The 14,691-nt window shown below is 48.1% G+C and overlaps 1 protein-coding gene across 1 annotated transcript; it reads left to right on the forward strand.

Moving 5' to 3' along the window:
* Positions 1 to 734: 734 nt before the first annotated feature.
* Positions 735 to 14,044, forward strand: GM2A (ganglioside GM2 activator). Its single transcript, XM_036087680.2, has 4 exons — positions 735 to 1,043; positions 6,272 to 6,424; positions 11,839 to 12,021; positions 12,375 to 14,044. The coding sequence occupies exons 1-4, from the start codon at positions 954 to 956 to the stop codon at positions 12,528 to 12,530; spliced, it is 582 nt and encodes a 193-aa protein (XP_035943573.2). The 5' UTR covers positions 735 to 953; the 3' UTR covers positions 12,531 to 14,044.
* Positions 14,045 to 14,691: the final 647 nt, after the last annotated feature.

Genomic DNA, 14,691 nt, shown 5'->3' on the forward strand with positions numbered 1-14,691 from the left:
TTAATGTTAACAATGGGGAAATTGGTAGCATTCTGTACTAGTTTTGCAATTTTTCTGTAAATCTAAAATTAATTCCAAAATTAAAAAAATTATATATAAAAAAGATTAGGTAAGTTTTAAATTCTACTCATGCGTTCATTTATGCAACCAAGATTGATTGCTTATTATGTGTCAGGTCCTAAGCACATGTTAGTGCCACCCCTTGCGGGGTTTACAATCTAGTGGTGATTTGGCAGGAATAATATCCCTATTGTTTTTTTAAAAAGCAAAACTCAACTACAAAGCATTATAGCTTAACAAAATCTTGGCTGCGGGCTCTATAAGCTTTGTAACCTTGGCAAAGCTAACCTCGCCGTGTGTGTTTTCCTCAGTGTTAAGAAGGGGCAAAAAAAATAGATTCCCTCATAGGTGTTTAACAGTGCTTAGCATGCATTAAAGCACTTACTCTCGGTTATTACAATTATGATTATAATCATTAAAAAGACACAGTGATTCGTAACACAGATACAGGAGAGCGTACTATGAACAGGGAGCGCGACATTTGCTCAAAGAACGCACCCGGGTCTGAAAACCAAAACGCTTTTCAGGCAGCAACGGTCACTGCCTGCCTGGGTTTAGAAACAGCAGCTCCTCCCCGCCCCCGCGCCCCGGCCCCGCCCCTCGGCCCCGCCCCTTTCATCCTCGGGCTCCGCGGTCGCCGGTCAGAGGGAGGGGCTTGACGCCTACGCCAGAGGGAGGGGCTGAAGCCGGAGCCTCAGCCGGGCTGAGTCGGTAGAGGTCTGTCCGCCGCCAGGCCTTGAAATCTCACATCCCCCACGGGGCGGAGCAAACCTGGAAGTGGCCGCGCTGTTTTGCATAGCAATGACCAGCTTTGCATAACCGGCGTAGGCAAGCATTTAAAGGCGCTGCCGCGGCCACAGACCTGGTAATCCGGCGCAGACCCACTGCTCGAAATGATCCCGAAGATGCAGGCTCCGCTCCTGATGGCCTTGGGCCTGCTCCTCGCCGGCCCTGCGGCCCGTGCACGCGTCCATCTGAATCAGGTGAGCCCCCCTCTCCTTTCGGTGGCTGCTTCCAGTTTGCCGGCCCAGTTGGGGTGGGATTATGGGGGTGGCTACTCCGCTTTCTAGAATTACTTCTCTTCAACAGAGCCTCCCAAAGTCACTAACTGTGGGACTCTGAGTGGGTCCTTTTCTGTCTCTGAGTTTCGTTAAGTCATCAGTATAGTGAGGGTGGGCTATTAGGCCTTGTCTGCTCCAGACTTTTGGGGAAGGGTTAATCTCCCTCAGGTCTCTACTCTCTTGTCCTCTTCTTTCTGAACATCTGAGTGAAATTTGGCAGAACTGCAAGGCTAAGGAACTGCTCCCAGGCCCAGAGACTCAGCCTTGTTTACCAGCCTCCCCTTCCACCTCCCATAAAAAGGCCTGGCACCCATCCCTTCCCCTCCTGTACTGATCTGTGGCTCAGCTTGTCCTGATGGGTGGGTGGGTTTGAGAGGCTTGTTCTTCTGGTGATTGAGATCCAGCCCTGTGACCCACTGCTTCTAGTTACAGGCCACGAAGAGTCTCCAGCTTCCTCCTTCACTTTTCACTCACCCCATGCTCCAGACCCTTGGAAAAGGGAAGTTCTGTCATTCTAAGACCAGAAGAAGCCTGGTTCCATTGCCTCTTTGCTGCATAGCTGTGGGCAAGACGCAGATGGTCTCCTCATCTGTAAAATATGCATGATGATATCAACCTGCCTTTCTCAGATGCATATGGGCATCAGAAGCATCTGGAAATTTGAGTTGTATTTCCTTTTCTAGCATTAACCAGTCTCGTGTCACCGGGCTGAGAAAGGCAGGTTGAGAATGTCTCTCCTGGCTCCAGGCTGACCACTGTGAGGTGGAGTCTGGCTAGAGCTCCAACTTGCCCTACATCCCCATTCTCTTATATGTCTTGGCCGTGGATGCCCTCCCAGACCAGAAGGCTTTAGATAGATCAGCAGTTTTGGGGAGGCCCTGAGACATCATGGAGTTCACCCACCTCGCTCAGGCCCCTAGAGAATACAGGCGCACCTACCATTGTACAGCAAGAGGTACTTTGTTTTTTCTGGGCTCATGGTTATTCAGAGCCCTGTGCCTGAGACCCTGGTCCAGATAAAGGCAGTGGGGCGATAGTGAGCATTTAAGCATCTAGAAACTTGAGTTTTATTTCCTTTTCTAGCATTAACCAGTCTCGTGTCACCGGGCTGTGGCCAGCATTAGACAGCGGGGAGAATGTCTAATCCTGTGCTACGCATACAGTAAGTGCTTAATAGGCTCTGTGACACTGTATAATGACTGTCATTTATTGTGCACATACTCTGTGCTATGTGCTGAGCTGTGTGCTTTTTCTTCTAATAAGCTTTCTTGGGGGAATACTTTTATTTTTTTTAAAGATTTTATTTATTTATTTGTCAGAGAGAGAACAAGAGAGAGAGCACAAGCAGGGGGAGTGTCAGGCAGAGGAAGAAGCAGACTCCCCGCTGAGCAAGGAGCCCAATGCAGGACTCGATCTCAGGACCCTAAGATCATGACCTGAGCTGAAGGCAGATGCTTAACCAACCAAGCCACCCAGGCGTCCCTGGGGGAATAATTTTAGATTTATAGGAAAGTTGCAGAGATAGTATAGAATTCTCATATACTCCTCACCCCGTTTCCCCTAATGTTAACATCTTCTATTACCATTGTGTGTTTGTCCAAACTGAGAAACTAACATTGGTTCATCACCATGAACTGAACTCTAAATTTTATTTGGATTTTACCAGTTTTCCCACGAATGTCCTCTTTCTGTTCCAGGATCCAGTCCAGGGCACCACAGTGCATTTGTCATCAGGTCTCCCCAGCCTCCTCTGGTCTGTGACAGCTTCCCAGTCTTGTGTTTTCATGGTTTGACAGTCTTGAGGAGTGATGACCTGTATTTTCTGTACAGACTTCTCTTTTTCCCAGTAGCCCTGTGAGAAGATATAATTGTGCCCATTTAATAGATGAGGAAACTGAACCTCAAGAGGGTAACTTCACCCATGGTCTCAGCTGGTACGAGTGGCTGAGGTGTGATTGGAACCCAGGTCTGTGATGTATACCCATATTTTTGCCTCCAGAGCTGTGCCTTTCCCCTCTGCCCTATGTTGCATCTTCCCACGTGTTGGCCTCTATTGGGGATGGTAAATACAGTGGTCTCCCCCTTATCCGTGGTTTTGCTCTCTGTGGCATGAGCCCAGTCTGGAAGCAGATGATCTTCCTTCTGACGTCGTCGGAAGGTTAATAGTAGCCTAATATTCTATCACAATGCCTGCATCATCCCCCTTCCTTACTTCATCAGACGGGCACTTTCTCGACTTACATCATCAACAAGAAAAAGGGTGAGTGCAGTATAGTAAGATATTTTGAGAGAGAGAGGCCACATTCACAAAACTTTTATTATAGTACATTATAATTGTTCTATTTTGTATTAGTTATGGTTGTTAATCTCTTACTGTGCCCAATTTATAAATTAAACTTGATCATAGGTAAGGATAAAAGAAGTATGCATAGAAAAAGAAACCATAGAATATATAGGGTTCAGTGCTATCTCTGGTTTTAGGCATCCACTGGGGGTCTTGGGACGTATCCTGCACAGATAAGAGGAACTCCTGTGCCAGGTCTGGCCCGCAGTGGGCATTGCTAATCCTTCATGCCTCTGTTTCCAGACGAGGCTGGACCCAGCTGTAGAAATCATTGCCACAGAAACCTCTAGTCGGGCACTGGGAAACCGCATTGTTATGCCTCCCCCAGGGCCTGAAGGAAGGGAGCTTAGGAGAAGGGAGGGAATTCTTCATCTCCAACAGGACACTCGGGATACCTGCCCCAGCCTGGAATGAGTCCTCGATGTGAAACAGGTTGCCTTACAATCTGTGAAAGCAGCCCCAGAAAATGGCTAGTCCTCCTACCGACCCTCCAGCCCAGCTCTTAAGTCCAGGCCTTCTTTCATTTGACAGTGGCCTCCGAACTGGTCTCCCCCTTCCAGACTTGTCCCTCTCCAATCCATTCTCAACCATAAACCAGAGCGTGGCACTCTCTTGCAGTGGGATTCCATTGCATTATAGTAAATCCAGGGTCCCAATTGTGACCTATGAGGTCATACATTAAATGACCTTGCCACCCCTCCAGCCTCATCCGTGTCAGTCATCTGCTACACCTAGCCCAGTAGCCTTCTTGTAGTGCCCAGACCGGCTAAGCTTCTTACCACAGGGCCTTCGCCCATGTTGTCTGCCTAGAGAGAACATTCTTTCTCTCTGTACTTACATGGCTGACTCCTCATCCTGCAGAAGTCCAGCTTAAGTATCATTTCCTTACCACCTTATTTAAGTAAGCCCTTTATTATTCTCAACATGACCTCTGTGCATTTCTTTTCTGGCACTCAGAAATCATGGTGGGTAATATTTATTGGCATTAGACTCTAAGCTCCTCAAGGCAGGGCAAGAACATTTCAAATTGTTTACCACTGTTAACACAGACTTAGCCCAGGGCCCGTGATCATTGCTCCCTAAATATTTGTGGGATGAATACTGAAGGAAACATTTATTGGTACCTACCCTGTGTAAGGGGCTGTGGGGCATGCGGGCATGAATCAGACCCTATTCTGTTTTTCTTACTCATGGCATGACATTTCATTCCAAGGGACAGAAACCCATTCTAAGAAGCTCAAGTAAAGGGAAGTTTACTCCAGGTATACAAGGAATCTCATGGAGCTAATGGCAGGAAGTGGAGGCTGGGCCATATAGTGGCTTTCATTCTGTGAGCCAGCCCATTCTTTGGGCCTGGCATTGTTTTAGGAGCCTGCACGCTCTCATGCACGCTCTCATCCTCACAATCACCCTAAGAGGAAAGTATAAAGCCTTCACTCCAAAGATGTGGAAATTGGGGTGCCAAAGGGGAAACTGGCCTACAGAATCATGTGATAAGGTGGCTGAGCCACGCTTGTTGACTAAAGCTCTGCTTTACCCCATATCTGTCTCAGAGTCATGCCTTTCACTGCTACCCCGTACTGCCTATTTAGACAGGGGTGGGGGTGGGGAGGGGACATTTCTGTTCTCTCTTCCAGAGACCAGCAGAGCTCTTAGTTCTTGTCTCTTCCCAAACTTCGGCTTGGTCGTGAGTCTCAGGTCTAGGTGTTCTGGCCTCATCCCAAAGGTTATGACCCAATGACAGCACAAAGTTCTCTAAGTGATTTTTGCCTCAACCTCCATTTCCCAGAGGCAGAGAGAATCTGTCAGCCTAGCTTGGGTTACGTGTTTCCTTTCAGCCAGTTGGCTATGTTGATGATGGGGTCAGCCTGGGGATGTGGGGCTGGCCGGTTTTCCTTCTAAGATGGGGTGTGCATGGTGGGAGTGCCTAAAATGTGTCTTAGATGGCCTTCAGGGGGCTGGGAAAGGGGTGAGTGGGTGGGCAGAGTCTGCACGGTACATAGACATAGACAAGTAGGCAGGGTTCTGTGGGAATGGGGAGTCAGTGGTCTTGTGTAGCCAGAGGGGGGATGGTGGAATCCGGAGACCTCTGGGGGATGTGGAGGAAGAAGAGGAAGTAGCTCAGCAGAGGTGAGGAAGGTGATGATTCAGATGGGGCAGGGCATGGGCAATGGGATGGGAGGCAGGAAGCACTGGTTTGGATTGGGGAAGCTTGTTCACTGGGGTTCATCAACAAGTGCCCCACTGGGGGTCTCTCGACATGTGTCCTATTCCCTCCCCAGGCTGATTGCATACCCCTTGAGGGTGGGGTTTCCCACTGTGTTAAGTTTCCTTTTATTCCTGGCCCTGGATTGGGCATGAGGTGTGGCATGAATAAGGTCCTGGGCATGGGGCTGCAAAGGTGAATCCTCCAGGAGCTTCCCTCTAAGGAGATACCAGGACTGGCTAGAGAGAGGGAGGGGGCCGGGGGTGGGAGATCAGAGAAGGTACCTACCAAGGGCGATGTGGTTAGTCACCTGTTTTGAAGCTCAAGGTCTGGTATATTGTGCTCTATAGTTTACAGCACACTTTTGGGAGATTATGTCTTTGGAGGCTTTTAGTATAGTACTATCTAGGAAATGGGTACCATAAGTGTTATCCCGGGCTTCCAGATACAGAGTTGCAGATAAAGCTCAGGGGAGGGGAGGAGGTACCTCGCCCAATGTCACACCATCAGTAGCCTGTTCTGTTGGTGCTTCTGACCTGTGAGGGTTCCTTTTGTCAATGTTTCTTTTCTTTCTGCCGGATTTTTCCTTGGCCGTCCCAGCTGGGTAGCTTTTACTGGGAGAACTGCGATGACGAGAAGGACCCTGTGGTGCTCAAAAGCCTGACTCTGAAACCTGACCCCATTGCCTTTCCTGGGAACATGACTATCAGCACCGAGGTCCAGATCGGTGTCCCCCTCAGTAGTCCTCAGAAGGTGAGCCTGGGCATGGGTAGGGTTGGGGAGGTGCTGGAGGGAAGGTGCCGGGGCCAGCTGGCAGGGGCCCTGAGGGATGTATGTTCAGCCTGTGAGTGATTTTGCAATCCTGGATTTCCCAGAGCAGCAAAGGATGCATAGATTCGTCAACTGTCTAACAGCTCCAGTTGGGCAGTGTTGTTGTGGTGCTGTTGTTAATTATACAACAGACACATCACTTAGTAAATACCATGTAGTCACTTTAGAAATCACAAATTGTCAAAAGGGGGGGGAGAAATATATCATCTGAAATCTCACTACCCAGTGATAAGGGGTAAGCACTTTTAACATTTGGTAGGCGAGGCTTTGGAACTGTCCCCCATGCAATCACATATAACACACATATTAATTTTGAATGGATAGGTATGAAAAAAAAAGCAGTGCTCCTTGTAAATGTCCTGCAATGTGACTCTTCAGGAGATAGTCATTGTTAGCTATTTACATAATTGTCAGAATGTTTTCTACATTTGTAAATATATGTACATTTACACTAGTGGGTTTTTATGGCATGTGCTATTAAACTTGCTTTTTTTTTGGCATCATCTTATAGGCTCTGTACCTCGTTCTATCGCATTTGGCAGCAATTTACCTAATTTTTTTTTTTTTTTAAGATTTCATTTATTTATTTGACAGAGAGAGCATAGGCAGGGGGAGCAGCAGAGCGAGAGGGAGAAGCAGGCTCCCCGCTGAGCAGAGAGCCGGACATGGGACTCGATCCCGGGACCCTGGGATCATGACCTGAGCCGAAGGCAGACGCTTAATGACTGAGCCACCCAGGCGCCCCTACCTGATTCTTTTTAATGGCAGAAATATTCTGTTGTAGATCTGTCCTGGTGCACTTAACAAATCTACTGCCAGACATTTAGTTTGTTTCTGTGGTAGTTTTTTGTCTGTTTGGCTTTATTTTTTGGCTGTTAGAAACACCTTTGCTAAAATTATCCTTGTAATGTATCTTTTTGTCCTTCTCTGATTATCTAGTCACAGCCTTTTTAGGTCTTTAGATACAGATTGCCAGAGTGCCTCCAGATATTTGAACCCATGTATCCTCTCCAACAGATGTGCCAGCAACAGATTTGCTTTTTTCACACATTTGATGATTCTGAGCATTTTCCAATAATGTTTTCCACTATTTTATGTCATCCCTAGTGAGGTTTGATGTCTTTTCATTAATTTTGTTGCCTTTTGTATATACTTTGGGATTGGCCAGTTTGATCATGTCTGTTTTCCTCTTTTGGGGTGGCTATTTACATGCTTTTCAACAGAACAATAAAGGCTTTTCATATGTCTATTGTAACACCATACACACTGTACTTCTTCTCACTACTTTGAATTGCTGCCTTTATAGCATATTCTTACATGCCCTTCAGCTTGTCCCGATGCAGATCTATTCTGGCACCAGTTTTATTCTGATTCTTTAAAAGGTTTCTTATCTGGAATCTATCCCTGTAACTACCCTTCAGCCTGGCCGAATTGCAGCCTCTACCTCATAGGTTGCTGGTGGACAATTACTGGGTTAATAATGTGGAGAGTGCTTTGCACAGGACCTGGCCCACAAGACCTGCTCAGAACATGTTAACTCTTGTTAATAGTTCAGTTAGTGTCAGTCTTTTCCTGCCGCCCCTGGGACCTGGACAGAAGCCCCGGATGTGTGTGGACCACTCTCGGGCCTGCCTTCCTCGGTACCTCCTTCCAGATCTTCTCCGGGCGAGATCATTGCATTTTCTTTAGCCAAACTTCAGCTGATAATCTAGTAGGGTCACACAAATGCCATTTCCCTGCTCCTTCTGCTGAGTCTGGGGTGCAGGGCTCTCTGGCAGGTGCTCTCCTGCCACTGTTACGTAAAACGCTGGCTTTTCCATGACACTGTGTGTCTGACTTGGAAGGAAAAAACTGGCGATCTCCTTCTGCCCCCAGCCTGCTTTTCTTGGCTTCTTTGAAGGCCATTAAGGACACCCCCCTGTCCTATTACTTAATTACCTGTCATAAATTTGGCCATTGCACTTTTTAAAAACTGCTCAGATTCCCTCTGCCCCTCCCCTTCCCCCTACCTTTCTCCTCTATATTTTTGGTTTAGTTCTTTTACTTTTCAGGTAATGTGCATATTAGCCATTAAATGAAAGCCTCTGAACACTTGTGTAGGAGAAACAATGATTAACCTCATTTTACAGATAAGGGACACTGAAGCTCATAGAAGGGTGCAACCTGCCCCAGGTCACAGGTTATTAGTACATTCAAGGCCGGGTGTCCTTATGTTGTGTAGTTCCCTCTTCCTGAACTCTTTCAGGCAGGGAGGTGGACTTAGTGCTGGGTGTGTTTGTAGGAGAGTGCTCCAGAACTCTCCCTTGCTCAGCAGAGACCCCCTTGGGACAGTACCGACTCCAGCCCCGTATGAGCCTGGAGGCCTCAATGGTTCCACCTCTTGTTACTGAGGCCCAGAGGGGAGAGTAAGTGTCCAGGCCACTGGAGAGCCAACCCATCCTCTCTTCCTCTGACCTTGCTGAAGTGGAATTTTTTTAATCCAGAGTCTCATCTCGGACTTGGATGGATTTAACCCCAGCTGCAATGCTGAGAAGCTGGATGCCCCAGATTCCATGTGCCATGGGCAAGACAGGGGCTACCCAGGAGCTCCCTTTTCCTCTTTTGACTTGCTTCATAGGATTCGGCATAATTTATAACTCCCTTCTGTGGGCCCTCTCTCAAGTTCCAGCCTCTGGGACCCTGGTTTTCCCATTCTCAGGAATCAAATTGCTGTTTTATTTGGCATATACGCTTATTTGGGGCTTTTAGACATGGCTTTCAGGCCTGATGGTTTGGCCTTCTTTCCCCCCTAAAATCATGTACCTGCAGTGCCCCTGCCTGAGGCCTGTGACCTTTATAACATCCGCCTTCCCAATGCATCACATGGCTCCCCTTCAGTTGCTATTAGTGTATCTTTATCTAGAGCCTTTGTGTGCCTCTCCGTGTGGGAGAGGCCAAGAGAAATCATTTCAACCTGTAAGAAACAACCTGTAAGAAATTTTTACTGCTAGAATGTCAGAACAGGTAGGTGTCTTTGAGATCATGAGATCCAAATATTCCATTGTCAGGGTGGAGGAGCGGAGAACTGATGGGAAAGGGACTTGCTTACAGGCCCTGGCAGGTGCAGGGCTCCTGCCCTGATTACCTCTCAGTGCCTCTGTCTTGCTGTCGGGATAGGTCCCATGACAGAAGTTTATTTAAATCGAGCTACCTAACTGCCCCGAAGTCTTGGGCTAGAGAGATGGACGGTACCTTATTATCCAGCCTTGTTTGCTTTCCTGAGCCATAGGAGCAAGTAGGTTGAGAACAAGGGCTGGGAAAAGAGCCATAGTTTGCAGTCCCCAAATGGTAGGCACGGCTGCTACCTCAAAAGTGCCTGTTGCCTTATGCTCTGTGCACCCCCACTGAGCACCTCTGATGCTGTGCTTGTCCTGGGTGGGGGAGGCATGGCTCCTTCTGGTAGATACAGCCCCACAGGCTTCCAGCCTGATGGACGGACCCCAGACAGGACTTGGCCCCCACTGGTCCCCTCATCTGGGTGTTTCTGCTCAGGGCATAACCGACTCAACCGTTTTCCTGGGGATACTGGTGAAACAAGGGGAGGGGAGACGGTATTGGCTGAGGGAGAAGGTAGGACAGATAGTCCTGCAGGAGTTAATGTTTGGATTTCAGGCACAGTGCCAAATGTTTTATAGGCACTATCTCACTGATAGGATCTTGTGAGAGAGGTAGGCATATCCTGCTTTTGGAGATAAGGGAATGGAAACTGAGAGAAGTAGCTCCAGGCAAGGGCACAATACTAGGAACTGTCAGGAATAGCTTTCCAATCCAGGCCCTGTGACTCTTCCTAGGCAAAGGGCCTGGAGCAGGCTTGGCAGGAGAGCAGAGAGGAGGACGGGGAGGGGACTGTGTGTGAGTGGGGGTGGGGGTGGGGGATACTGTGTGTGTCAGCAGAGCGGGATGAGGTCAGCAAGGGAGGCAGTTTGAGTTTGTCCACTCAGGATCCAGAGTACACTGATGTCTCCCTTCCTCCTGGGCCTGGATCCTGACATCTAGGGCGGTTGGAAGACTGAGTCCACAACCTGGGGAGCCAGCCCAAGCAGCCCCCCAGCAGGCTCTGGGGGGAATAAGCGCCCATCCAGGATTTGTCTCTTAAACACAAGAGTCCTAAATCAAGTGAGCCTGGAGGCTGGGAAACATGGAATTGCTAGGATGTCAGAACCGAAAGGGGTCTTAAAATTGTGGTTTCCCGCCATAACACCCACAAGGAATCAGATGCTCCAGTGAGCTAACGTCCTCCTGCTGTTTTCCCTTGATACATTTTGGGGGGTTGAGGGCACGAACATGGTCAAGAGAGACAACTCACTTAGTGAATGCGGGGCACACACCAGGCACAGCTGGGACCGTCCCCCTTGAGATCCTGGCCACTTCTGGGTCAGCTGCAACCTCTAGAACAGGAATAGCATCATGGCAGCGGGAGGCGTGAAGCACATCATAGATCTTCTCGTCCAGCTTCTCTCTGGATGTAGAGCTCCTTCAGTGGCTTCCCCAGCTGAGTCCAGGGAGCCCACCACTTTTTGGGGTAGTTCTTCTGTTGTAACCTAGCTATGATGGTTAAGAAGATCTTGCTTTATATCAATCCCAAAGTGACCTCCCTATAAATTCCTGTTGTTTTAAATTCTGTCTTGGGGCACCTGGGTGGCTTAGTCGGTTAAGCGTCTGCCTTTGGCTCAGGTCGTGATCTCAGGGTCCTGGGATCGAGTCCCCACATCAGGCTCCCTGCTCAGTGGGGAGTCTCCTGCTCCCTCTCTCTCTGTGATCTCTCTTGTTCTCACTGTCTCTCAAGTAAATAAATTAAAAAATCTTTTAAAAAAATAAATTCTGTGTTTGATGGCTATACACAGGAAATTTGATCCAAGGATAGAAAATGGGTTTCTGCTCCAATTGGCTGGCAGTAGCTGAGGTCCTACACAGACAAGGGCTCTGAAGCCAAGATTGGACTGAGAAGGGAAGTCTAGGAAGTGATGCTAGTTAGCCAGTTAGCAGTTAGACAAGTGCATTTCAAATCCAGTGTTAGCTTCCACCGATGATGGTAGTGACTACCTAAAGAATTCTAAGACTGTGGTTCAGTGAAGGGGGGAAGAAAATCACAGCAATGATTAATACCTGCCATGGGCACAGGAAAAGGTACCAGTGCGGTATGTGCCACAATATTGTCTCTTCTGGATCAGAGTGTCTCCAAGACCCCATCTGATGAAAAATTCTGTGATTAAAATAAAATGCTGACCTTTTGGAGATGTAGAGGGTCTGGCATGTTTGCCTTGGAATTCATACTGTGTCAAACTCTTTCTCACCAGCTGGAATTAACTGTGGAGAAGGAAGTGGCCAGCTTCTGGGTCAAAGTCCCATGTGTGGAACAAATTGGTAGCTGCACCTATGAAGACTTCTGCCAAATACTTGGTGCTTTCATTCCCCCTGGACAGCCCTGCCCAGAGCCCCTGCACACCTATGGGCTTCCCTGCCACTGTCCCATCAAAGTAGTAAGTACTTAGTAGGGAAGGAGTGGCTGGAGTAAAGACAGGGGTCTTGCATTCTCCTTCTGCAGATCTGGATGTCTGTGGCTGTAAATCGGTGTGATCTATCCCAAATTGCTTATGTTTGGAGGGCCTTGGTTTATCCATCTGTGAATTGGGAGACTTGAACTGCAGTGTGCCCTCCAGTGCCCGTGAGCTGTAACATTCCATGCTCTGTAGACCTCCGGTGATCTCTAATCTCACGTGGCTCTCGGGAGAGTGGGAGGAGGGGCAGTTCATGACTGCAGTCTTACAGGAGAGTTCCAGGAGAGTCCCATCAGTAGGGTCCCACTGACTGTGATCCATTGGTTTTCCCACAGGGCATCTATTCACTGCCCAAGACTGAGTTCACGCTGCCCGGCACGGAGCTGCCCAGCTGGCTCAGCTCTGGGTCCTACCGCATCAAGAGCATCCTCAGCAGTGGTGGGAAACGCCTGGGCTGTATCAAGGTCTCTGCCTCTCTGAAGGGCAAATAATGTGGCGCCAGCCACAGCAGAGTGAAGGGGTATGAGGAAGATGTCCCTCTTCTTCTGTCTTGCATTTGCCAAGGTCAAATTCTGACTCTCTGTCCCCCTTCAAGCTCCTTTCTACAATGATGCCACTTCCCTCACTGAAAATCCGTTTGTGCCACCTACGTTTTAGGCATGGGCAGGCAGCCCTAACCTAGGGAGGAGCTTGGCAGTTCTTGATAGCCCACGACACCTGCCAGGCCGGCTGCTTCATTTTCCTCGTCAAACCTGTGATTTTCTCTCTAAGAGCTTAACTCATTTTCTAAATAATCAAGGAATGGGACGAATATATTTTGTGACCCCAAGTTCAGACTGACCCAATCTTGGTTTCCTGAAGTACCTTCATGATTTTCTTAAAAAAAAATTTTTTTTTGGTCACTGACTTAAAAGCAGAATGAGAGTATTAATAGTTTTTGTTTTACTCCAGGCCCCTCTTACGATGAAGGGACTGAAGTAGTTCATCTTAGTCTATTCCTCCATTAACTTCTATGATTAATTCAGTATTCTTTTCTAGATTTGCCCCATGAACAGTGGGGCCTAGCGTATCCTGGGGAGGTAGGGCATGTGGTGGAGGGCTTCACTAGGAGAGGTTATTTAAGAATGCTCTATGTATTTAAGGTAGTTTACAAACTCAGGCGCCTTCTGGGCCAAGCACAAGACCCAAACGAGTGAGGATGACCACAAGGAACCTATTGCTTCCAGGTGTGTCTTTTTTTTCCCCCTTTGTATAGCAGCTCATATCCACTGTTACAAGGCAGCTGATGTCCAGGCTTGAGCTTGGTAATATTAGCAGGGAAGACGGGGCCTGAACTGAGTTAGAGAGGGTGCGTTCAGCCCTTGGGGGCACCTGCTGTAGTGCTCTGGCAGTTGGTGCCACGTGAGAATGTTGTGGGCCCAATATTACCAAACAGTCTTCATTGTTTTTCCTTGGAAATCCAGACTTTTATATGAAATCTTATAGTTTTTAAATATTGGCAACTAATTATTTTTTAAAACACTGTGCAGGCCAAAAGGGCCAAACAGACTTGTCAGTGGGGAAATCTGGCCCAATGTGGCCAGTTTGCGACCTCTGACGTAAGAACATGCATTCCTTGTCCTTTTGGTCTTGAGACAACTCCTCCAGTGCCGTTTCTCCCTCCCTAGGGCCAAATCCATAGTATCTGACCCACGGAGCAGGCTCTTCCAGGGCTCGAGGGGGGGGAGGCAGCCTCTCAGAGATGTGAGCTGCAGGGATCACGAGGCTGCCTGCCCCAGCCTAAGAGTGTTGTTGGGGTGAATGGGGCAAACACTGAAGAGTTGGAATCCAGCAGCAGCTCCTCTGTGGAGCAAGGATCCCACGAAGAGGGGTGGACTCACATCAGGTACCTGGGTTTGTCCATCATCCCATCCTCCGTGACAGCCTACTGACCCATGGATTGCCCCCAGTTTCTGGGCTCATTTGAAGCCTGGAATGGCAATAAAGCTTTTTGACTTGCTGAGAATTCCTCCTTTGTCTTGGCTGCATATTTGTCCATCTTGGGGTTTTTGGAGCTTGTTCATGGTGGGCTGTTCCTGCTGGAAAGTTTTGTTGTGGGTGGCACAGACGAGCCGAGGTGATTCCAGGGACTGTCCCTCTGTTTCCGCCTTGTGAGCTGCTTGTTATCCCTGCTTCATTCGGCCTCATCGCCGTACAGTGTCCTTGGTTTGCTTTTTTGCTTTCCTATTGCTCTGTGACCATGCCAGCCTTTTCCCCTTTTGGCTTTTTTGACCTGATTCTCACAGTTGTTCTCAGTTCGTATCCTATAATGGAATCTCATTAGCTCGGTGTATCTTTCCATGTCATGCCAGGCTCTTGGGTCCAATGTTCCCCCCCCGGTATCACTGAGGAGGGGGTGAGAAATTTCAAATCACAGGCAAAATAGACTTTTTAAGGAATGGTACTGAGCCAACTGGAAAGCCATTTGGAAGAAGTTGAAATTAGATTCATTCTTCACACCATATGCAGAATAAACTCCGAATGGATCCAGGGTCTAAATGTCAGAAAATGAAACCATACAAGTACTAAAAGAAAACATAGGTGAAAAATCTAGAGGTGATAAAAGACTGATACGTTTGGCTACATTAAAAAAAAAAAAGTCACTTAAGAAAT

This window comes from Halichoerus grypus, chromosome 2 (genome assembly GCF_964656455.1).
Source record: "Halichoerus grypus chromosome 2, mHalGry1.hap1.1, whole genome shotgun sequence".
Taxonomy (NCBI): Eukaryota; Metazoa; Chordata; class Mammalia; order Carnivora; family Phocidae; genus Halichoerus; species Halichoerus grypus.

What these genes read in the sequence shown, in the direction of transcription:
- GM2A (XM_036087680.2), top strand. Translation starts at nt 954, where the DNA reads ATGATCCCGAAGATGCAGGCTCCGCTCCTGATGGCCTTGGGCCTGCTC. An exon ending in CACGCGTCCATCTGAATCAG is followed by an intron (nt 1,044 to 6,271) that starts GTGAGCCCCCCT and finishes TGGCCGTCCCAG; the next exon opens with CTGGGTAGCTTTTACTGGGA. An exon ending in CCCTCAGTAGTCCTCAGAAG is followed by an intron (nt 6,425 to 11,838) that starts GTGAGCCTGGGC and finishes CTTTCTCACCAG; the next exon opens with CTGGAATTAACTGTGGAGAA.